A 22,679-nucleotide genomic window follows, 5' to 3' on the forward strand; every position below is an offset into this window, starting at 1 on the left:
AGGAGGGTAGCAGCCAGCCACAAGGGGGGGCGCCCCCATGCTCTGGGCGTCCCGCAAAGGGGGGACGCATTTGGGGGGGCACCTGGAGCACCTTTTGTCCCCGGGGGCCATTTACCCCCGATATGCCTCTGCCATCTCCAGTGACCTCTAGTTAATTTATATCCATCCCTCCATCCTTGTGAATCCATCCCTCCCAATTTTATCCTATGGAAAAAATACATTCAAAAAAATTTCCCCCCTCTCCTGGATTAAGGACTTTCAGTGTCATGAAAGCTACCCCAAAAGAAGCTGCTTCAATCATTTCAATTGCGTTCTCTTCTGGATCATTTACCTGGAACGTGGAAGGATTACAGCAGAAGGTCTCAGCCGCTCAATAGCGAAGAGATTTGGGCTGTCCTTATTTCAAATTCTGCCTTGCCAAGTGCCTTAGGAAAGCCCCCCCGCCCATCTTTAGGTGTGTCTCCCCACCCCCCGCCGTCGCCCCGATCTGCAAAATGAATGGTGATAATACAGTGGAACCTCGGTTTTCATTGATAATCCGTCCGAAAAGAATCGACGAAAACCGAAATCAACGAAAACCGAGGCAAACTTTTCCATAGGAATCAATGAAAATCCAATTAATCCGTTCTAGGCACTCCAAAAACATATCAAAAACACATTTTGGGTGAATAAACCTAGTGTTTAATGCTGAAAACAGTAACAAACAATAACACTAGGACCAGCTTCAGAGCCAGTGGACCAATGTCGCACCAGAAAGCTGTCCAAAGAGGTCTGTTTCTGATGCCTCTTCAAGATTTGTCTGAAATGCAGCAAGACACTGTCATTAAACAAGTTGCAGACACGGCCGGCAACAGCTTTGTCCGGGTGATTTTTCTCCACAAAGCCCTGAAAATAGACGAAACCGAGATAAATTTTTCACTAAAAAAAATCAACGAAAACCGAAACCGACGAAAACCAAAGTCAACGAGAACCGAGGTTCCATTGTACTTGGCCTACCTTAGAAGAGAAGAAGAAGAGTTTGGATTTATATCCCCCCTTTCTCTCCTGCAGGAGACTCAAAGGGGCTGACAATCTCCTTGCCCTTCCCCCCTCACAACAAACACCCTGTGAGGTGGGTGGGGCTGAGAGAGCTCCGAGAAGCTGTGACTAGCCCAAGGTCACCCAGCTGGCATGTGTGGGAGTGAACAGGCTAATCTGAATTCCCCAGATCAGCCTCCACAGCTCAGGCGGCAGAGCTGGGAATCAAACCCGGTTCCTCCAGATTAGATACACGAGCTCTTAACCTCCTACGCCACTGCTGCTCCTTACAGGCTATTTGTAAAGAACGTAACAAACTCATGTGTAGGAAGACATCTGAACACTGCAAGCACAACAGAAACTCTGAGAATTATGCTTAAGAGGGTCACCCTTAACTCCACCTCTCTTCCGTCTTCTCTTGCAGTCAAAATGACCCTTTCTCCCACGATGCGTATCAGAAACCTCCCCAACAGGTACTGCGCCGCTCAGCTCCACTTACACTGGGGAAGCCAGAGGAAGGATGAAGGATCAGAACACACAGTCGGCGGGAAACGTTTTGCTGCCGAAGTAAGAGGAATGCGGATTGGTTTCTTGCTTGGCTTTATCTATCTATCTATCTATCTATCTATCTATCTATCTATCTATCTATCTATCTATCTGTCTGTCTGTCTGTCTGTCTGTCTGTCTGTCTGTCTGTCTGTCTGTCTATCTATCTGTCTATCTGTCTATCTGTCTATCTGTCTATCTGTCTATCTATCTATCTATCATCTATCTATCTATCTATCTATCTATCTATCTATCTATCTATCTATCTATCTATCTATCTATCTATCTATCTATCTATCTATCTATCTATCTATCTATCTATCTATCTATCTATCTATCTATCTATTTATTTATTTATTTATTTAGCACATATAAAAACAATAAATATCAAAATTAGTTAATAATAATCATAGCTCTATATTCATTAAAACCAACCCCATTAAAATGCAGCTTCTAAATACCAAGTGCTTCTAAATACCAACTTTAATTATGCAGTGAACATGATAGGTCACAGGGGTGGCTAACCTATGGCGCTCCAGATGTTAATGGAATACAATTCCTATCAGCCCCTGCCAGCATGGCCAATGGGCTGGTGGGAATTGCAGTCCATGAACATCTGGAGCGCCATAGGTTGGCCACCACTGTGAGCAGGCTGCAATATCTTAACACTTCGATTCGTATGAGTCTTTCACATCTGCAGCGGAGGATCTTGCGTTCTGCATTTTGGTCCTCGTCTGATAATTTTGCGAGAGGACGGGCCGTCGCTTCAAAAGGAACGAAGCGTGGCGGTCGTTTCTACTGCGGCATCGTTCAAGTTCAGATGTTTCCTCTACAGCAGTGGCGTAGGAGGTTAAGAGCTCGTGTATCTAATCTGGAGGAACCGGGTTCGATTCCCAGCTCTGCCACCTGAGCTGTGGAGGCTTATCTGGGGAATTCAGATTAGCCTGTGCACTCCCACACACGCACACGCCAAGCTGGGTGACCTTTGGGCCAGGTCACAGCTTTGAGATCCTTCTCAGCCCCACCCACCTTCACGGGTGTTTGTTGTGAGGAAGGGCAAGGAGATTGTCAGCCCCTTTTGAGTCTCCCCTGTGGTGAGAGAGAAAGGGGGGGATATAAATCCAAACCTCTCCTCCTCCCTTTCCTTTCTTTTCTTTTCTCTTCTTCTCTTCTCTTCTTCTTCTCTCTTCCTTCTTCTCTTCTTTCTCTGTCTTCTTCTTTCCTATTTCCTTTCTTCTTCTCTTCTTCTTCTTCTTCTCTTCTTCTTCTTCTTCTTCTTTCTCTCTTCCTCTCTTCTTCTCTCTTTCTTCTTTCTTCCTTCCTTCTTCCTTGCTTCTTTCTCTTTCTTCTTCTTCTCTTCTCTTCTTCTTCTTCTTCTTCTTCTTCTTCTTCTTCTTCTTCTTCTTCTTCTTCTTCTTCTTCTTCCTTCCTCCTCCTCTCTCCTCCATTCCTCCTTTCCTCTTCTGTCTTTCCTTTCTTCTTCTTCTTCTTCTTCTTCAGAACGGCCCGGGAGGGGACCTTTCCAAACACAGCACAGTCCAATCAGTGGATTCAGCCCTGAATTGTTATTATTCCCCGTTCCTTCGGTTCATAACCACTAATCTGGTTTATGTCTTAGCCTAATTATGTCTAGACTCCAGAAGGAAGCGGGGAAGCAGCGAAGTGTAATTCCAGGTCAACAACAAAAGGACTTTTGAGTGCAGGGCCGGCCCAAGATGTCCTGGTGCCTGGCAGGAAATCCATGGGGCACAACAACCCTTCTTAGTTCTTAACGTGGACACAATCCCCAAAGAAGTATTTTGCTGGCGTACAAAATTTGGATGGGGCTGGTGTCGGACGGCTTCCTGAGAGGCTGCCCCCAGGGGCCAGATCTCCCGGTACCCGACTTCACTGTATTTAAATCTAGAAAGTCTAGATTATTTGATCTAGAGCGAGGTGTAACTCTTTTCTGGGCTGGGCAAGCTTGACATGCCTCTCAAGGTCAGCTTCTCTAATATCCCACAAAATGAGCGTCAGCTAATGATCAAGGTCTCCTGGGATCCGGGATCCACTTGGCTATCTAGCCTAGCTATTTAACCTGGAACATGGGCTTGTGAGGAACATGCATAGATCGCCTGGGATTTGCAGGAATGGGCTACAACATGCTCCCTCAACTAGAGCATGTCCTGGATTAGGCCAGTGTAGGAGGCAGCCCTTTGGCACTCCAGATATTCAGGTTAAAATTCCCATCAGCCCCTGCCAGCATGGCCAATTGGCAGGGGCTGATGGGAATTGTAGTCCATAACATCTGGAGTGCCAAAGGTTCGCCACCACGGGACTAGAGCATGTCCGACGGACTGGAGCATGTCCGACGGATGGCCATCACATATGAACACACATGAAGTTTCTTACACGGAATCTGATCATTGGTCCATGAAAGTAAGTCTTGTCTGCTCAGACTGGTAGAACCTGAGCGTCAGGGTTGTTGGATGGTGGAACTCACTGCCTCAGAGAGTGGTGGAGTCTCCTTCTTTGGAGGTTTTTAAACAGACCCTGGATGAACATATGTCAGGAGTGCTTCAGTTGTGTGTTCCTGCATGGCAGGGGGTTGGACTTGATGGCCCCTGGGGGTCTCTTCCAACTGTATGATTCTATGATTATAACCTCTCCAGGGTCTCAGGCTTTCACAATACCTGTTGCCCAACCCTCCTTTTAACTGGAAATGCCTGGGATTGAACCGGGGAACTTCTGGGTTTAGTCCAACATTTGTTTGAAAAGAAGAAGAAGAGTTTGGATTTATACCCCTCCCCTTTCCCTCCTGTAGGAGACTCAAAGGGGCTGACAATCTCCTTGCCCTTCCCCCCTCACAACAAACACCCTGTGAGGTGGGTGGGGCTGAGAGAGCTCCGAGAAGCTGCGACTAGCCCAAGGTCACCCAGCTGGCGTGTGTGTGGGTGCACAGGCTAATCTGAATTCCCCAGATAAGCCTCCACAGCTCAGGCGGCAGAGCTGGGAATCAAACCCGGTTCCTCCAGATTAGAATGCACCTGCTCTTAACCACTACACCACTGCTGCTCCCCACAGGTAACTGGTTCCATTGTTGAAACACCCTGACCCGATGGGGCATTTCTCAAACCGCTGTGCCGAAATCTACCCTCCTGTAACTTAAGCCTATTGGATCTAGCCTTCCCTGAATTGAGGTCTGGCAGCCAAAATTCCTGGATTGAAATTGACACCGAAAGCCGCCTCTCAGCCGTCACTGTGGCCTATTCATCGGTTCCGTTTTTCAGAATGGATGCAGAACTCGAAACTTCTCAGATAAACCCCTGAGTGTGTTTTTCTAAGGAAACGTTTCCACTGGCTCTCGCGTTGTAAGTTTTGCAAGCTTCTTGTGCATGCCGTTGATCCTGTTTGTCATTTCAATGCTTCTCTGCAGCTCCACATCGTACATTATAACGCCGACCAATATCGAGACATGAATTCGGCTGCAGACAAGTCAAACGGACTGGCGGTTCTGGGAATCCTGATACAGGTAAGAAGAGGTTCTCTTTTTTTTTGCATGACCTCACAATAACCCCAGAACACGCTTCCCACAAGGCAGGCCTCATTGGGGATGTTCAAGACAGCAGCATTTTCATACTCTCAGAAACACCAGCTGATGTTCTCCACTAAAGGACCTTAAAAGGACCTTATTTGCTTTAGCAAAAACAGCCCTGTTAATGATGGGATGTCTGGCAGGTCATTAGCCTGTAGGGCCACCACAAGTTGGAAACAACTTAATGGCACTTAATGCTCACAAGTAACGCTCTCAGAAATCAGACACCAGAAAATGTCATTTCATTAAATTAACCTAAGTTAAGGAGCAACAGTGGCGTAGTGGTTAAGAGCAGGTGCATTCTGATCTGGAGGAACCGGGTTTGATTCCCCGCTTTGCCGCCTGAGCTGTGGAGGTTTATCTGGGGAATTCAGATTAGCCTGTACACTCCCACACACGCCAGCTGGGTGACCTTGGGCTAGTCACAGCTTCTTGGAGCTCTCTGGGCCCCACCCACCTCACAGGGTGTTTGTTGTGAGGGGGGAAGGGCAAGGAGATTGTCAACCCCTTTGAGTCTCCTGCAGGAGAGAAAGGGGGGATATAAATCCAAACTCCTTCTCCTCCTCCTCCTCCTCCTCCTCTTCCTCTTCTTCTTCTTCTTCTTCTTCTTCCTCCTCCTCCTCCTCCTCCTCCTCCTCCTCCTCTTCTTCTTCTTCTTCTTCTTCTTCTTCTTCTTCTTCTGTTACCATTTTCTCTTGTGCCGTTAAAGGTTTGCGTACTGTGTGACTACTGTGAAATTAACCTAAGTCACGACGTCACATTGCTGAGAACCAGTTTAAAACCTGCTATGCAGTTCAAAACATTATTTAAAACACTGACCAGCCTGCCTTTCTCCTGACCAAGTCGGGATCTCAGGTGGGCAGCAGTCAGCTACTCTTTGGGATGTGTTCCAGCAGTAGAAGATCAGACTCGGCAAGTTTTGGGGGAGAGGACAGCAATTTCCTGGCCTGGAGAATTCAGCCCAATGTTTTGGTGTTGATTAAGAACAGAGTTGGTACAGAGGGGGAAAGGATGTAAATAGTAAACATGCTAGTTGAGAGCTATGATTCCTACTCGACGGGACCTCATCCAGGTTTATCATTCACCCTGGAGAGCCAATGTGGCTTAACCTGGCCTACTTCACAGGGCTGTTGTGCGGAAATGGAGGCAGGAGAACGACGTTCTGAAAGCCGCTTTTGAGTCTCAACTGGAGAGAAAGGACAAAACACAAACAAATGAGAACACTTCGTTCATGCTGCGTTTATCGAAAACAAAAAAGGGCATTTCTCCCACCGCACCACACGCATTCCAGCCCAGTGTTATTTTGCTAGCCATTGAGCGAACTATAATTATGACTATTAGGTATTTTAGAATGAGGTAAAAGAGACTGCTCAACCACAGGGTATCATTATTCTAACAAGAACAGATCAAGGGGTGACTGGAAAAAAATAAATGGGACCCAATTATGAAGATGTTGGTCCCTGGCCAAGAGAAGAAGAAGAAGAAGAAGAGTTTGGATTTATATCCCCCCCCCTTCTCTCCTGTAGGAGACTCAAAGGGGCTGACAATCTCCTTGCCCTTCCCCCCTCACAACAAACACCCTGTGAGGTGGTAAATTGAGAGCCCTCACAGAAGCTGTGACTTTCAGTCCCAAGGTCACCCAGCTGGCGTGTGTGGGAGTGTACAGGCTAATCTGAATTCCCCAGATAAGCCTCCACAACTCAAGCGGCAGAGCTGGGAATCAAACCTGGTTCCTCCAGAGTGCACCTTCTCTTCACCACTATGCCACTGCTGCTTTGTTTCGCCAACAAATCAGTAACACCAAGCAGAAAGACTGAATCAAGACACCTGATACCTAAGGCAGAAATCGAACATGAAAGGCAGTGTGCTGCAACAGTTAAGAAGAGTTTGGATTTATATCCCCCCCCCCCCGTTTCTCTCCTGTCAGGAGACTCAAAGGGGCTTGCAATCTCCTTTCCCTTCCCCCCTCCCCGACAACAAAGTTCTGTGAGAAAGTTCTGCGAGAACTGTGACCAGCCCAGGATCACCCGGCAGGAGTTTCTTATGTTAAGACAGCAGATAACAACATAAGAACATAAGTACAAGCCTGCTGGATCGGACCAGAGTCCATCTAGTCCAGCACTCTGCTACTCGCAGTGGCCCACCAGGTGCCTTTGGGAGCTCACCTGCAGGAGGTGAAAGCAAGGGCCTTCTGCTGCTGCTGCTGCTGCTCCTGAGCACCTGGTCTGCTAAGGCATTTAAGAACATAAGAACAAGCCTGCTGGATCGGACCAGAGTCCATCTAGTCCAGCACTCTGCTACTCGCAGTGGCCCACCAGGTGCCTTTGGGAGCTCACCTGCAGGAGGTGAAAGCAAGGGCCTTCTGCTGCTGCTGCTGCTGCTCCTGAGTAACTAGACTACTAAAGAATTTAAGAACATAAGAACAAGCCTGCTGGATCGGACCAGAGTCCATCTAGTCCAGCACTCTGCTACTCGCAGTGGCCCACCAGGTGCCTTTGGGAGCTAACCTGCAGGAGGTGAAAGCAAGGGCCTTCTGCTGCTTCTGCTGCTGCTCCTGAGCACCTGGTCTGCTAAGGCATTTAAGAACATAAGAACAAGCCTGCTGGATCAGACCAGAGTCCATCTTAGTCCAGCTCTCTGCTGCTACTCGCAGTGGGCTCACCAGGGTGCCTTTGGGAGTCAACAACACCTGCAGGAGGTGGAAAGCAAGGGCCTCTGGTTGCTGCTGCTGCTGCTCCTGGAGCACCTGGTCTGCTAAGGCATTTAAGGTCTATAAGAACAAGCCTGCTGGATCGGACCAGAGTCCATCTAGTCCAGCACTCTGCTACTCGCAGTGGCCCACCAGGTGCCTTTGGGAGCTAACCTGCAGGAGGTGAAAGCAAGGGCCTTCTGCTGCTTCTGCTGCTGCTCCTGAGCACCTGGTCTGCTAAGGCATTTAAGAACATAAGAACAAGCCTGCTGGATTGGACCAGAGTCCATCTAGTCCAGCACTCTGCTACTCGCAGTGGCCCACCAGGTACCTTTGGGAGCTCACCTGCAGGAGGTGAAAGCAATGGCCTTCTGCTGCTGCTGCTGCTGCTGCTCCCGAGCACCTGGTCTGCTAAGGCAAGATAACTTTTTCTTCTTCATCCGTTACAGGTAGGCAAGTTCAACCCTTCCTATGAGAAGATCTTCAATCATTTCCGGAATGTGAAATACAAAGGTAAGACAACCAGGAACACCACAGTTCCTCAAGCCAGAAGACTTCGGTTTAGCCCATTTAGGATCAGCCTGTAGAGCGGACTCGGTCCTAAACGGCGTGGGGTTGGGTTAATTTTAAATTGGGTTTAAAAAGGCTAGAACAAGACCAGGCAGGAGTGACCCCCGATAGTTTATAAACAATTTGTACCCTGATCTGGACAGTCCAGCGGGTCTGCAACCTGCGGTGCTCCAGATGTTCATGGACTACAATTCCCATCATCCCCTGCCACCATGGAAAAGAAATCAAAGGAAAGTTTTGGAATATTCTACCCAAAAGGAAGCAGCAGAGAAACAGGGAGGACTGGAAGGATGCTGTCAGTCAAACACAGGCTGTCTTTTCCAGGTCAGAACACGCCCCTCTCCGGCTTCAACATCCGAAAATTGCTTCCAGACAGACTGGACGAGTATTACCGCTATGAAGGATCCCTGACCACGCCTCCTTGCTACCCAAGCGTGGTTTGGACGGTTTTCCGTGACCCCGTAGAAATTTCACAGAAGCAGGCAAGTAGCTATGAACAACGGGAGGTGAAAGCTCATGGCGTTGCCTGCCAGCGCACATAAACAATGTCCATGCTCTTCCCAATGTCCTACCTATGCAGAACCACTGTATGATTAAACTAGTTTGTTGGATCATCTCTGCCCAGGTCACTTTCCTGGCGATGGTTAGGATTTGAAACCACAGTTTGAAGTTGGTTTATTAATGTATTGTCGAAGGCTCTCACGGCCGAACTCAACTGGTTGTAGTGGGCTTTCCGGGCTGCGTGGCTGTGGTCTGGTAGATCTTGTTCCTAACATTTCACCTGCATCTGTGGCTGGCATCTTCAGAGGTGTCTCACAGGGAGAAGTGTGTTACACAGTAACACACACTGGGCACCAGCATGTTCAGCATACTCCGGAGGTCAAGGAACACAGCAAGGGTCACAATAATTACACAAGGGAACAAAACTGCCTCCAAGGCAAACACAAAGCCATTGCTTTCACATCCTGCATGTGAGCTCCCAAAGGCACCTGGTGGGCCACTGCGAGTAGCAGAGAGCTGGACTAGATGGACTCTGGTCTGATCCAGCTGGCTAGTTCTTATGTTCTTCTTATGTTCTTAACTTCCCTTGAAATTGTCATGTGTTTGAATGTCCCGCTCACAGCTGCAGGCCCTTCAGACGGCGCTATACTGCACACAGTCGGACGACCCCGATCCCATAGAAATGGTGGACAACTTCCGAAGAGTGCAGGAATTCGAAAGGATGGTTTCCATCTCCTTCCGACAACGAGGTAAAGAACAAGAGAAACCCTTCTGTAAATTATTATTTCAACTGAGCATTCCAGTTTTGCCGATAACAATCTTGTCTAGCAGAAAACTCGAGGAACAGTGTCTTAATTTCTGCCTCTCGCCCATTTTAATCAGCTAAAAGGGCTGGTTTAGCAAACAGAAAGCCCTCGGTGGAATTCTCTTAACGAGGGTTAATTCCCAGAAGTGGTTTGTCACAATGATTTGTCGCGATTGCATCAAGGTGACCCAGGTGGAATGTTGCCTGGTGAGAGGATACAAGAGAATTGTATTCGGAGAATCTGCTAGAGTGGACACTGACAGTCCCAATTTCATAAGTAGCTGCTCAGAATGGGGTTCCCAGCTGGTCTGGTAGCACAATATCCCAAGATGCTTTCTGACAACGACAGAGGAGGGCTTTCTGCATATTGTGCAGCAAGGGAACTAATTTCAGGCTGAGCTAAGCATGGATATTCAACGGGACAAAAGTCCTGACAACCGAATCCTTTGCCTCAGAAAATTAAACCCCAAAAGGAATTTACTCCACCCAACCATGGCTGTCACCTGTATTGAACTGAACAGCCTCGCCCATCGGAGGGACAATTTCCCTTCTGGACTCTGGAGATGTAAAAGCTCTCAAAATCAAATTAGGGAAACGGAGCCCACCAAAGGTCGCTTGTTTGATCAGAAAGCGGGCCGGACATCAGAGCTCTGACCAAAGCCTAAATAAAGCTGGGATTAATTTGAGCAAAATAAATAAATAAATTCCTAAATTCTCCTCTCTCAAATATATTTGGGGAAAAAAATATTCATTGTCATATGATGTTTTTTGATTAAAAAAAAAGCATAAAACCACAATGATGGATGCTGGTGTGTTCAAGCCATTTGTTTGCAAAGAGTGTATTAAGTACTGCATTTTCTAGAGCAAAAGTTTATTAAGACTTCAAATTTGCCCTAATAGAAAGTTTGGGATTTCGCAAATTGTGTCTGGGTCGGGGATGCCCAAGGGTAGCTCAACTGGGGGGCAACGGTTTCCCTCCCCCGTACAAGAGGAAAATGTTTCCTTGAAGCATTATTCCTTATACTTGCTTGCGTTTATACTGTTTAGATTTTATGCTGGTCATTGACTGTGATAACAAATACTGCTGCTGTTCAGAGTGACCTTGATCTGGACGGGCCAGGCTCGGCCAGTGTCATCAGGTCTTGAAAGTTAAGCAAGATTGCCCCTAGTTCAGGGGTCTGCAACCTGCGGCTCTCCAGATGTTCATGGACTACAATTGACAAGACGAAGGGGTGCAGCAGTAAATATTGGTAAATAAACTACGACAGCCGTTGCACTCTGGCTATAGAAATCTAGGTAAATAATTTCTGTAGCCAGAGTGCAACAGCTGTCGTAGTTTATTTACCATGGACTACAATTCCCATCAGCCCCTGCCACCATGGCCAATTGGACATGAACATCTGGAGAGCCGCAGGTTGCAGACCCCTGCCCTAGTTGGTACTTGGATGGGAGAGTTTGTCTGCTAAACCACTAACGTTGCCGCGAGCGCCATCCAGGTGTCTTTGTGATCACAGCAGTGCAGTTAACCAGGCAACTGTAAACCTAAACAGAATCACAACTTTGCATTGCAGGGAAAATCTTTCTGGGGATACACACAGGATCCGAGGAAGCCCATGAGGAGACTGACACGTAAAAAAACCCCCAGAAAATACTCATAATGCTGGATTGCTAAAAATCCACTGTCATGGGTGCAAAAATTAGCCATCTGAATCATGGGTAATACAAACCCACAGGGGACTTCTGATGTGGATCTGAATGCTGGACAGATCAGCTCAAAAGGCAAAGCTTGTCTGACAAACAAAACATATACAGAGGGGCTGTGCAATTGGGAAGGAACCCGGCTCGGATTCACGAGAGTCGGACGTTTTTGCTGTATTTGGCTGTTTCTGTGAAAATTGAACTGCAGTCTTATGGCGTGGCATTTTGCAATGAAGAAAACAACGCTTGCTAGGGGAGGCAGCACCGTCACTAGATTGCGAGGGCACCTGCAATTATTGCAAAACAACCAGTATTTATTCGTTTGGTTGATAGAGATGGGGAAGCTAGTCTACAAACAGCACAGAGAACTTGAGTGCTGTGTGGTTTCCGGGCTGTCTGGCCGTGTTCTAGCAGCATTCTCTCCTGACGTTTCGCCTGCATCTGTGGCTGGCATCTTCAGAGGAACTGATGTTGGGAAAGCAAGTGGAGTATATATATATCTGTTGGAGTGTCCAGGGTGGGTGAAGAAACAATGTCTGTGAGTAACACCCACCCTGGACACTCCAACAGATATCTATACTCCACTTGCTTTCCCAACATCAGATCCTCTGAAGATGCCAGCCACAGATGCAGGCGAAACGTCAGGAGAGAATGCTGCTAGAACACGGCCAGACAGCCCGGAAACCACACAGCACCCAAGTGATTCCGGCCGTGAAAGCCTTCGACAATACAGCACAGAGAACGTTGCTACTTGTCCCTTTCCCCCTTCTTCATGGCAAATCACTTTGCTATTAAAAATGCCCCATGTGATAAGCCTGGCTCTTGAGTAAATCTGTTATGAAACCCACCTCACAGGGTGTTTGTTGTGAGGGGGGAAGGGCAAGGAGATTGTCAGCCCCTTTGAGTCTCCTAAAGGAGAGAAAGGGGGGATATGAATCCAAACTCTTCTTCTATGCCACATTTTTACATCGTATACATAATAGGTTCCAAGTGCAGAATTTGGCACCTGTGGTGGTGTACGTATAGGTAACCACCAAGATAACAATCCTGTAATGAGACTCTAAGGATGCCAGCAACGCCTGTTCCTAAATTTAAAAGAAAAAAGCCTCGATCCAGCTCACTTAACTTCTGTTGTAAATATTAACAACTGCTTGTTCTGGATGAGGACAGACCCCCGTAAGTTTGCATCAATATGTGCTGTACCAAAGAAGTCTGGTATACCTGGATTTTTGGCTATCCAGAAGTCCCATTCAGCCACATGCAGGCACACTCCGAAACATGCACAAAGTAGTCAAGCGTACGCTCAAACTGCAAACCCAAATTTGATGCTAAGTAGCGCCCAGGAATGTCGGTATTTTCCGCCTCTCTCTGTGTTAAGCCTCAAAAAGGAAACAGACAGCTGAACTTACTTGAAAAAAATGATTGAAGATGGCAAATTTTTTTTTATCTTAAAAGGATTCTTTATTCACTCATTAAATGAATCTGGTGTTGGAAATAATGATTGCAGGGGGCGGGGTGGTACCAAAGATGTTGTCTTTCTAATTTTATTCCACTTTGTATTTTTGCACTGATGTATAATAAAGCAAGATCTTAACTCTTAAAGAATACTTAATTCAAAGCAAAAAGAAAAAAGCAAACAGTTAGATGCCGAATATGTAAATGTTAGCATCCTTGTTATGTAATTCACTTATATCCTGCCTTTCACTCCAATGGGGACCCAAGTAGCTTACATTATTCTGTCCTCCTCCAATTTATCTTCACAACAGTCCTGCCAGATAGGTCAGGCTGAGGAGGTGACTGACTGTGAGATTTCATGGCACGATTCGAATTTGGGTCTTCTAGAGACCAGCCTCAGCTCTTAACCGCTACACCCTGCTGGCTACGCCAGCTCCCACTGGCAAAGAAAGCCGGCAAAGGCCCACTGTTGAGAACACACGCGCAGCAAACATCAGAGAACAGAGCAGGGGAAAGGCTGCTTTGCCTTTTAACAACAGAGGCACGCTCAAATATTCTCTGCTTCCTTCGCACAGTTGGTCACACTTACTACACTCTGTGAGCCTGTAGTGAACTTATGTGATTAATTTTTGCTCTGCTCACAAACGGGAGAACCTGCGCAACCTTCACTGAGGCCAAACTCGGTCCGAAGACGGCAGGTGGCTCCAAAGCTTCCGGACCGCGTTCTGCTCCTACTGGATTTCTATTTATTTATTTTTTTGCGTTTAACTTCTGGGGGATGTCGAAGATGCCAACGGCAACTAACGTCCAGCAGACGGAAGAGAACGGAAAGGCTGCGTCTGCAGATCCAGGCTCCTTTACCTGGTCAGGTAGAAATGCAAGCCAGGTGAACAGTCATGTCCAAATCTACCACCCAAAAGCAACACACACACACACACGAAGGCAAACCAGGAAGACGTTTGCAGCTCTTTGGGCGGGCAGAATTTGGACATACTGCGCAGGCTTCCATTTCTCTAGCGCCGACGGTTGCGGCATGAGCGCCGACGGTTGCGGCACGTGTCAGCGCAGCCTTGTTCGTGCCTGGCCTTTGCATGCGGCAGAATACACTCCTTTCTCCTTACAATGGGGGAAAAGCATTTACCTGACACATTTACCTTTTCTAGCACTTGGATCTAAAGCAGTCAGTCGCCCTTGGCGCTTTAACTAACGTTTATAACAGAGAGATCAGACTCATTTATTATGAAGGCCACATATGACAAACGTGACTCGGCTGGGCTGGGGTTCGGGGTAAGGGTTACCTTGGCTGGTTCCAGAAGGGTATGGGTTGGGGGGGGGTGCCTGGACTGGTGAACCCACAGTGGGGTTGGGGTGGCTGCCTTGAGAGGGCTGGGACTTCCAGGCCAGATCAGGAGTGGGGGGGGGGGGTTGAGGGTCTGATAAGCCCCCTCAAGGGGCCTAATCTGGCCCCCGAGCTACATGTTTGACACCCCTGGTTTATAATGTTTTGCTGGTGTGAAAAAGAGATTATTTGATCTCTTCCCTCCCATCCCTTCTGTTTCTTGGCTAGTTGTTGGCGGTAGCGAAAGAGGTCAGGAAAGGACACGTACACACTCACCCCCGGAACAGAGTTCCAGAGAATGCACAGTCCCAAGAATTAAAGCCACACTTAATTTTGAAAGGATGAATAATGCCGGCAGTTCCCAATATCCCTGTGCACAGCTGTGCATGCACAACGTTGTATAACTTGTACTGATGCAACACTTGCACAGGCTTGCTAGGAAGTTTCACATATCTCATGTTTGCATAGGAATATTCTGCTAGGCCAGCGGTGGCGAACCTGTGGCACGGGTGCCAGAGGTGGCACGCGTGCACAGAGTCCGACATGTGGAGGGGCGGAAAATCACCCCCCCCACACACACACACCTAGGCTGGTCTGGGCGTGATCGTTTACCTGGGAGTAAGTTCGGTTGCTGGCTATGGGGCTTGCTTCTGAGTAAACCCTCCTAAGGTTGTGATTCACCCATTCGAAGCATTGCATGGTTGCTTCACCAAGCTTACTCCCGAGTAATGCGCTTCTAAACTAAAACGTCAGTATTCAGGTTAATTTGCCATGTTGGCACTTTGAGATAAATGAGTGGGTTTTGGGTTGCAATTTGGGCTGCACTCGGTCTCGAAAAGGTTCGCCGTCACTGTGCTAGGCCAGTCCTGTGTTTGGCCAGTGTCTCATACAAGCTGGGCTTCAGTGACAAGGCACTGGACATCTGGAGCGCTGGCGTCCCCACCAGTGGCCAGCCAGCCAATCTTGCTGACAGCCAGCTGTGCAGAGTTGGAACGTGCCAAAGAAAGTGCTGTAGATATTAAGCAGTCCTGCTGGATCAGGCCGAGGGGTTCACGTAGTCCAAAACCTTGTCACCGTATGCAGGAAGTATCTTAGTAGGTTTTCTGCTGACACGTAAGGAGGGGCCGTCTCACCCAATTTGCCTTCTCACTGCAGCCCCTCCTAGAACCAGGGGGCATCCATTGAAAATGCTGGGGGGAAGAATTAGGACTAATAAGAGGAAACACTTCTTCACGCAACGTGGGATTGGTGTTTGGGAGATGCTGCCACAGGAGGTGGTGATGGCCACTAACCTGGATAGCTTTAAAAAGGGGCTTGGACAGATTTATGGAGGAGAAGTCGATCTCTGGCTCCCAATCTTGATCCTCTTTGATCTGAGATTGCAAATGCCGTAACAGTCCAGGTGCTTGGGAGCAACAGCCGCAGAAGGCCATTGCTTTCACCTCCTGCATGTGAGCTCCCAAAGGCACCTGGTGGGCCACTGCGAGTAGCAGAGTGCTGGACTAGATGGACTCTGGTCTGATCCAGCTGGCTTGTTCTTATGTTCTTATGTTCTTATGTTCTTATGTACATAGACCTGTGATCCCCCAACATTGCGACCTTTTCATGGGTCAAAAGGAGCCTCTCTTCCCTCTTGCATCCGTTGGAATGCGGGACGGATCCAACCCAATGGCCTGGCAGATACCCCAAGGAAGCCCCCAATCAGACCATAAAGGACACCCCCAGTCACGTCCATTTACACAGTCTGTCCCCCAACACACAGCATTTAGAGCAGGGGTAGGGAACCTGCGGCTCTCCAGATGTTCAGGAACTACAATTCCCATCAGCCCCTACCAGCATGGCCAATTGGCCATGCTGACAGAGGCTGATGGGAATTGTAGTTCCTGAACATCTGGAGAGCCGCAGGTTCCCTACCCCTGATTTAGAGGGAGACCGGAGGTGTGGTGTGATAGACTTGTGGATTCGTGATAACTATTTTCCCACAATTACCGTCACTAAATGGTTGGGCTGCCTCTGACCGCTGTAATCAGTGGTCTAATTATGCAAAAAAAATGTTTTGCATGATCTTGAATCACCCTTAAGCCCAAACAGCTAATGTCTCTGGGAAGACGTTCACACACGTGTGTCCCTTTGAGCATAACACAACCGCTCCCTCACAGCCTCCCTTTGTCCAAGCACAGAAGTAAGATGGCAACTGCAACTCGAGCACCATTTCTGCTGCATTGACTGCGCCCAGGCTGTCCGGAACCAATTGCCAAACTGGGCAATACAGCTTTCAATTAGCAAAAAGCGAGGCAGTGGCGTAGGAGGTTAAGAGCTCGTGTGTCTAATCTGGAGGAACCGGGTTTGATTCCCAGCTCTGCCTCCTGAGCTGTGGAGGCTTATCCGGGGAATTCAGATTAGCCTGTGCACTCCCACACACGCCAGCTGGGTGACCTTGGGCTAGTCACAGCTTCTCGGAGCTCTCTCAGCCCCACCCACCTCACAGGGTGTTTGTTGTGAGGGGGGAAGGGCAAGGAGATTGTCAGCCCCTTTGAGTCTCCTGCAGGAGAGAAAGGGGGGATATAAATCCCAACTCTTCTTCTTCTTACTTGGTGTGGGAACCACCGTCATCTTTGGTGGTCCCCCACAAATAGCTAGCGGCCATTTCACAAACGATGAACCCGGATGAGAGAGAGGGGACTCACGTCACCCACATCCATTATTACCAGTCGTGAAAGAAGCCACAGAGAGGAGCATGGGAATGAGATTTAAAACACCACTGAGCTGGGGCTGGGGCAGACCGGCCACGACAGTTGCTGGGAGTGTCCCGGTGGGCCAGTGGTCTTTTCCCCCACCCAGGTCCGATTAGAGCCCAGTGGTAAGAAGGGTGGCATGGGAAAAGTGGCAGTGGCACCCAGCCAAGTCATGGTGGCAAGGAGGAACTTCTTCCCTCCTTCGGGCTGCCAACGTCCAGGCCGGCTCCGGAGATCGGCCAGAATAACAACTGTTGTCTAAATCACAGAGATGCATTCCCATGGAGGAAATTCCTGCTTCACAGGGTGAGCTCCGTGGGATTATTATACTCTGTTGAGGTCCCTTCCTCCCCTAGACTTCTCCACGTATTTCCAGGATAGTTCCCCGCCGCCCCGCCCTGCCCCGCTTCAAAACCCACTCCTGGCTGTGGCACAATATTTCGCCCACATTCAGGACTGGGGGGATCATCCCTCAAATGATGGAGAGTTCCCGGCATCTGGCGTTGGGAGGTTGACCGCTCCTCAGCACGGAAGTATCCTCTTAGGTGGCCAAATGTCTTGAACCAGACCTGGGTGTGAAGTAGCTGGGACCGGGTGAGATCTGTAGCCGACAGACCAAAGAAACCCAGACTAACAGCAGAGAGAGATGAAAGTTATCCTTTCCCACATCTGCCAGCCACAGGAGGCCCGTGGCTAATCTTCCTTTCACAAGTAGCTATTTACTCCGAATCGAGGGGCTGTGGTTCAGTTGGGAGAGCCCCTCCTTGGCGTGCAGAAGCATCTCCAGTTAAAGGACCAGGCAGGAAGGGATGGGAAAGACCTCGGAGAACGGCCGCCAGCCAGAGTAGACAATATTGACCTCAATGGGCCAAGGAGTTGCTTCAGTTATCAGGCAGCTTCAGCGGTTCCTCCTGAGATGCTAAGATTGAAGCCGTCCCAAAGAGAAAGGTGATTCTTGTGTTCCCAACAGTGATGTCACTGGAATCATAGTGATTTTACATTTTCCATCTTCCTTCCCCTGCTTCTGTGACGTTCCAGAACCCAACGGACCGAGCCTAGGTAGGTTTCCCTCCAAATCTAATTGCTCCGCAGCCAAAATCCTTTGAGAGATTCACTGATTCTCTTTGATTGACCTTTCTCCTTCTCCGTCCACCTCTCAGCCTGCCTTCCTGCATGCCCGATTCTCTGCATGTTACTTGAATGAAGGGAACCAATTTCAAACCAATCAATCGATCAAAATGCTCAATGGGTCTGTTGTTGGCCGCGGACCTTCAAAGCAATGCACAAAACTCAAAAGGTTTTTCTGGAAGAAAGAAAAGGATACCGACGGATTGATCTAAAAGGCAACAGAGAGTCAACTAGGGTTGGCACAAGATGATGTAAACAAAAAAGTCCAAGTCACAATAATACAATGCCGAACCATAAGGGAACCGTATGAAAAACAGTAAAGGTGGAATAAAATAATAATAGTATTTAGCATTGGATTCACTTGCTTTCCCTCCAAAACTGTCCACCGACAGGGCCGATTAATTGAAACCTAATTAGTAAAACGCTCAAATCTTTCTTCAGAAAGTCCTACCGTGATCCTCCTTCCGAGGAGCAGCTGAGCATGTCAACAGGGCGGGGATGGGCACTCTGACGACCCCAACTAATGGCAGCTTTGCTTTTCTCTCCCCGCCCTCTTGTAGGTTTTGTCCTGCCTATTGTTGCAGCCAGTAGCCTCGTTGCGATTGCGGTTCTGGCCCTGGCGCTCTGGCTGATTCGAAGAACAAAGAGGTAAGAGACTCTGCTGTTAATTCAAGGGTTATTGGCTTAGTTCCTCCATGCCTGGTTATAATTTCTGGTCCGAGTATCACGCGACACCCATTTCATTGGTCTAGTAATTGTTCCGGTGCTCTTCAAATGGCATTTCTAGAATTCCTCCTCCAACCCTGGGGGAGCAAACTGGAGTTACACTCATTTGTTTTGACCAGAGAGCCAGTGTGGCATAGTGGTTAAGAGCAGGTGCACTCCAATCTGGAGAACTGGGTTTGATTCCCCCGCTTTGCCACTTGAGCTGTGGAGGCTTATCTGGTGAACCAGATTCGCAGTTGCAATCACAATCACAATCACCTTTATTGGCATTAGGTATTAGACAGTGGTTATACACTATTATTAAACTGTTAAATTTAAAATCATATATTACATCTATGGATTTTGCTTTCCAACTTGACAGTTCATTTATAAAGATATAAAATGGATTAAAAGGGTTTGGCCATTCAATTCTAAGACAAATTTGTAAAACAGATACCATATGACTATATTTAAGATCCAATGCCAGGAAATATCTGGCACTTCCCGATTTAGGGCTATTTGCTAAAAGGATAATTCGCGGTTGCACTCCAATACATGCCAGCTGGATGACCCTGGGCTAGTCACAGTTCTTTGGAGCTCTCTCAGCCCCACCCACCTCACAGGGTGTTTGTTGTGGGGCGGGGGGAAGGGAAAGGAGATTGTAAGCCCCTGCTAGTCTTCTTGCAGGAAAGAAAGGGGGGATATAAATCCAAACTCTTCCTCTTCGTCAGGACCCGTCAGCCATGGGCCTGTCATGCGGTAATACAAAACAAAACTTCTTCGTATGGCAAAATAAATACAGATCCACCACAGAAGGAGTGGAGTAGCTCAGACTAGCCTGATCTTGTCAGAGCTCGGAAGCTAAGCTGGTGCTGGTTGGTCCTTGGGTGGGAGACCCCCAAGGAAGCCCAGGGTCCCTAAACAGAGGCAGCCAATGGCAAATCACCCCTGAAAGTCTGTTGCCTTGGAAACCGGAAGGGATTTCCATCATTCAGGTGTCCTTTGACAGGAAAAAAAGATGAACGCCAAAGGGGGAAACTCTGTAGGGTGCCCCACACGTCTGCCAGAAGGGGCTGCGGCTCAGAGGTTGACATGCAGAAGGCCGTAGGTTCAATCCCCAGGGAGTCGGTGGTTTGAAGACATCTCTTGCCAGGAACCCTGGAGAGTCGCTGCCTGTCCGAGAAGAGAGTTCCGACTTTGGCAGACCAGTGGTTTGATTCATTATCAAGACAGCTTCGTATATAACGAGCTGGCTTACCATGGCTCATTCCGCACATGCAGAATAATGCACTTTCAAACAGCTTTCAGTGCTCTTTGAGGCTGTGCGGAATGGCAAAATCCACTAGCAAACAGTTGTGAAAGTGGTTTGAAAATTGATTGTTAACATCAATTAAGGCCCGCTGTTCTCCTCTTAGAGGGGTTTAGCAGTCGGACGCCATCTGTGTTTAAATTGGTTGTGATAATTTGAGCGCTGCTTTTTAACTTTTTAACTTTTTACTTATATGATTTTATTTGTCCACTTGTTTGTTGTTAATGCTGTGAACCGCCCTGAGCCCTCCGGGGGAGGGCGGTATATAAGTGGAACAATCCATCCATCCATCCATCCATCCATCCATCCATCCATCCATCCATCCATCCATCCATCCATCCATCCATCCATCCATCCATCCATCCATCCATCCATCCATCCATCCATCCATCCATCCATCCATCCATCCATCCATCCATCCATCCATCCATCCATCCATCCATACATACATACATACATACATACATACATACATACATACATACATACATAAATGCATTTTTTTGCATGTGCGGAAGGGGCCCATGAGTCAGGAAAGCCCAATACTAGCTGCTCCAACTGGCCCTGGAGAGCCAGCCATGCAACAGAGACATACCGGGGGGTGGGTGGTGGGTGGGTGTGTTCTGGGTCAAACGTGGGACCTTTCCAATGGGAAGCACATGAGCTCAACCCCCAAGTTCTGGTCAAGAAAATGTTCTTCTTTGCGGACTCATATATTGACTACAGGGGGACAATCCACAGATTTGGTACACCTGTTTTAAAAATGATAAAAAAAAAAACCTTTCCAAACTTTGCAGTTCCTGGCCTTTGATAACCCAGCTGTTCTGTTCCAGCAGCAAACGGCCCAAGGAGGACCAAGGGGTCATCTACAAACCGGCCATCAGCAAAGAGGAGGAAAATGTCTCTACGGCATAAACACCTGCTTGGCTATCGAAGCAGCCCCTCCGTTCAAGGTGCTGTCAAACGTTTGTGTGTCTGTAACAGCTCAACGCCCCCCCAAAACCCCTGTCTATCTTGCCTTTTTCTATCAATCCAACTTGGGCTTTTGTTTATCCTGAGCACAAGAACGGGCAGAGCTCTTTGCCCTTGTGCCAATGAACGGGCAGAGCTATTTGCCCTCGTGACGTGAAAGGACACGCCGTTTGCTCTCAGACAGATGGAACCGGTACACATCCCAAACATGCGGCGACGTACGTACAGAACGGCCTATCGGCAGCCGGGGGGGGGGAGCTCTGTTTATGCTACAGTTCCGAATGTGAGATTTACAAGCCAGACCTCTTGCGCGCTGGCAAAATTGGAAGAAAGCCATTCACCCCCATCTGCTGTGTAGGTGGAAGTCCCGCCAGCTAAAGGCAACGCTAACAGTCAGCCTGAATGATCGTGGTTAAAGATGGGACTGAAAGATTGGGGGAGGGAAAAGAGCACGCGGATATGAAGCCTGCTTGCGTTAAAAATGGAAGGACAGCGAAGGACAGTGGGCCACCTCTCTGAAACAGCCACTGGTCTTGTTTGGTCATCTTGACTATTGGGGAAGGGAGCTAGGCATAGCTGCTCTGAATGTTCCTCTTTACGAAAAACCTCCCAGAATTGTAAAGGCTGGCAGGCCAAGAAGGTCAGGCTATTTATTATTTTGTTTTATCACACTTTCATCCCGCCCTATCCCAAAGGACTCAGGGCGGGTGACAGCAATTAAAGCAGCTAACGTCCCTCATTCAGAGAAGCCAATTTGTCCCATGCTCTTTACCCAGGACATCGCTCAGCTGGGAGAGCCCCCACCCATCCTTAGTCGAAAGCAGAACAGACCAGGAGAAGCACACACTTCGAACGCCCACTCTGCCATGGAGGCTTTCTGGGGGACCTCCGGCTGGGCACACCCTCTCAACCTAACCTACCTCACTGGGTTGCTGTGAGCACAAATTGCAGGCGAGCAGCACAATGTTAGCCACCTGGCAAGAGAGGTGGCCTAGAAATGAAATTAATTAATATTCCCCGTATGTTTTCGTCAGCCCTGGAGAACGTAACGGCTTGATGCCTCCCCCATTACAGTTAATTTACTGTGCAGGTGGTAGCCACAGGGGCACCGAGGGAAGGGGACATGCATTTCCCTGCATTTTGATGCTTCAGAACCAAACCGATTCTCCCAGGACCGTTGTCACCAAAGTGAATTTCAAAAAAAGCAAAACTAACCCCGTTGGAGTGTTGTGGGGCTTCCGGGCTGTATGGCCGTGTTCCGGTAGCATTTTCTCCTGACGTTTCGCCTGCATCTGTGGCTGGCATCTTCAGAGGAACTGATGGTAGATGCCAGCCACAGATGCAGGAGAAACGTCAGGAGAAAATGCTACCGGAACACGGCCATACAGCCCGGAAGCCCCACAACACTCCAGTGAAAACCTTAGATAATAACCTCATTTTCAACAACTTGGCCAAGACCTGCCCGGTGCAGCAGCTAGACAAAAAAACAGCATTCGGTTGTTTTGACTGTCCCAGCCTGGTGGATTAGACCTGGCTCTTCAGGTACAAGATAAGTAATACCTGAAGTCGCAAGCTTCAGGAATCTAACACAAAGCCAGCTAAATTTTTATTCAGCAGTTTTCGGAACACGAGATCC

The 22,679-nt window shown here is 48.3% G+C and overlaps 1 protein-coding gene across 3 annotated transcripts; it reads left to right on the forward strand.

The window, feature by feature from the left end:
• The first annotated feature begins 1,440 nt into the window (after positions 1-1,440).
• CA12 (carbonic anhydrase 12) lies at positions 1,441-22,343 on the forward strand. Of its 3 annotated transcripts, XM_048481717.1 has the most exons (8): positions 1,441-1,584; positions 4,979-5,074; positions 8,276-8,339; positions 8,721-8,878; positions 9,520-9,646; positions 17,968-17,988; positions 18,618-18,705; positions 20,908-22,343. In XM_048481717.1, the coding sequence occupies exons 1-8, from the start codon at positions 1,447-1,449 to the stop codon at positions 20,984-20,986; spliced, it is 771 nt and encodes a 256-aa protein (XP_048337674.1). In that variant the 5' UTR covers positions 1,441-1,446; the 3' UTR covers positions 20,987-22,343. The 3 variants fall into 3 exon arrangements, with proteins under 3 accessions (XP_048337674.1, XP_048337675.1, XP_048337677.1); XM_048481718.1 differs by lacking the exon at positions 17,968-17,988 and having other exon boundaries at positions 20,905-22,343; XM_048481720.1 differs by lacking the exon at positions 17,968-17,988 and having other exon boundaries at positions 20,908-22,342.
• The last annotated feature ends 336 nt before the right edge of the window (positions 22,344-22,679 follow it).

The sequence above is a fragment of the Sphaerodactylus townsendi genome, linkage group LG17 (genome assembly GCF_021028975.2).
Source record: "Sphaerodactylus townsendi isolate TG3544 linkage group LG17, MPM_Stown_v2.3, whole genome shotgun sequence".
NCBI classification, from domain to species: domain Eukaryota; kingdom Metazoa; phylum Chordata; class Lepidosauria; order Squamata; family Sphaerodactylidae; genus Sphaerodactylus; species Sphaerodactylus townsendi.

Coding starts and splice junctions, on each gene's coding strand:
- CA12 (XM_048481717.1), top strand. CDS start 1,447: ATGACCCTTTCTCCCACGATGCGTATCAGAAACCTCCCCAACAGGTAC. Junction 8,879..9,519: donor TAGAAATTTCACAGAAGCAG/GCAAGTAGCTAT, acceptor TCCCGCTCACAG/CTGCAGGCCCTTCAGACGGC. Junction 9,647..17,967: donor CATCTCCTTCCGACAACGAG/GTAAAGAACAAG, acceptor GTGACGTTCCAG/AACCCAACGGACCGAGCCTA.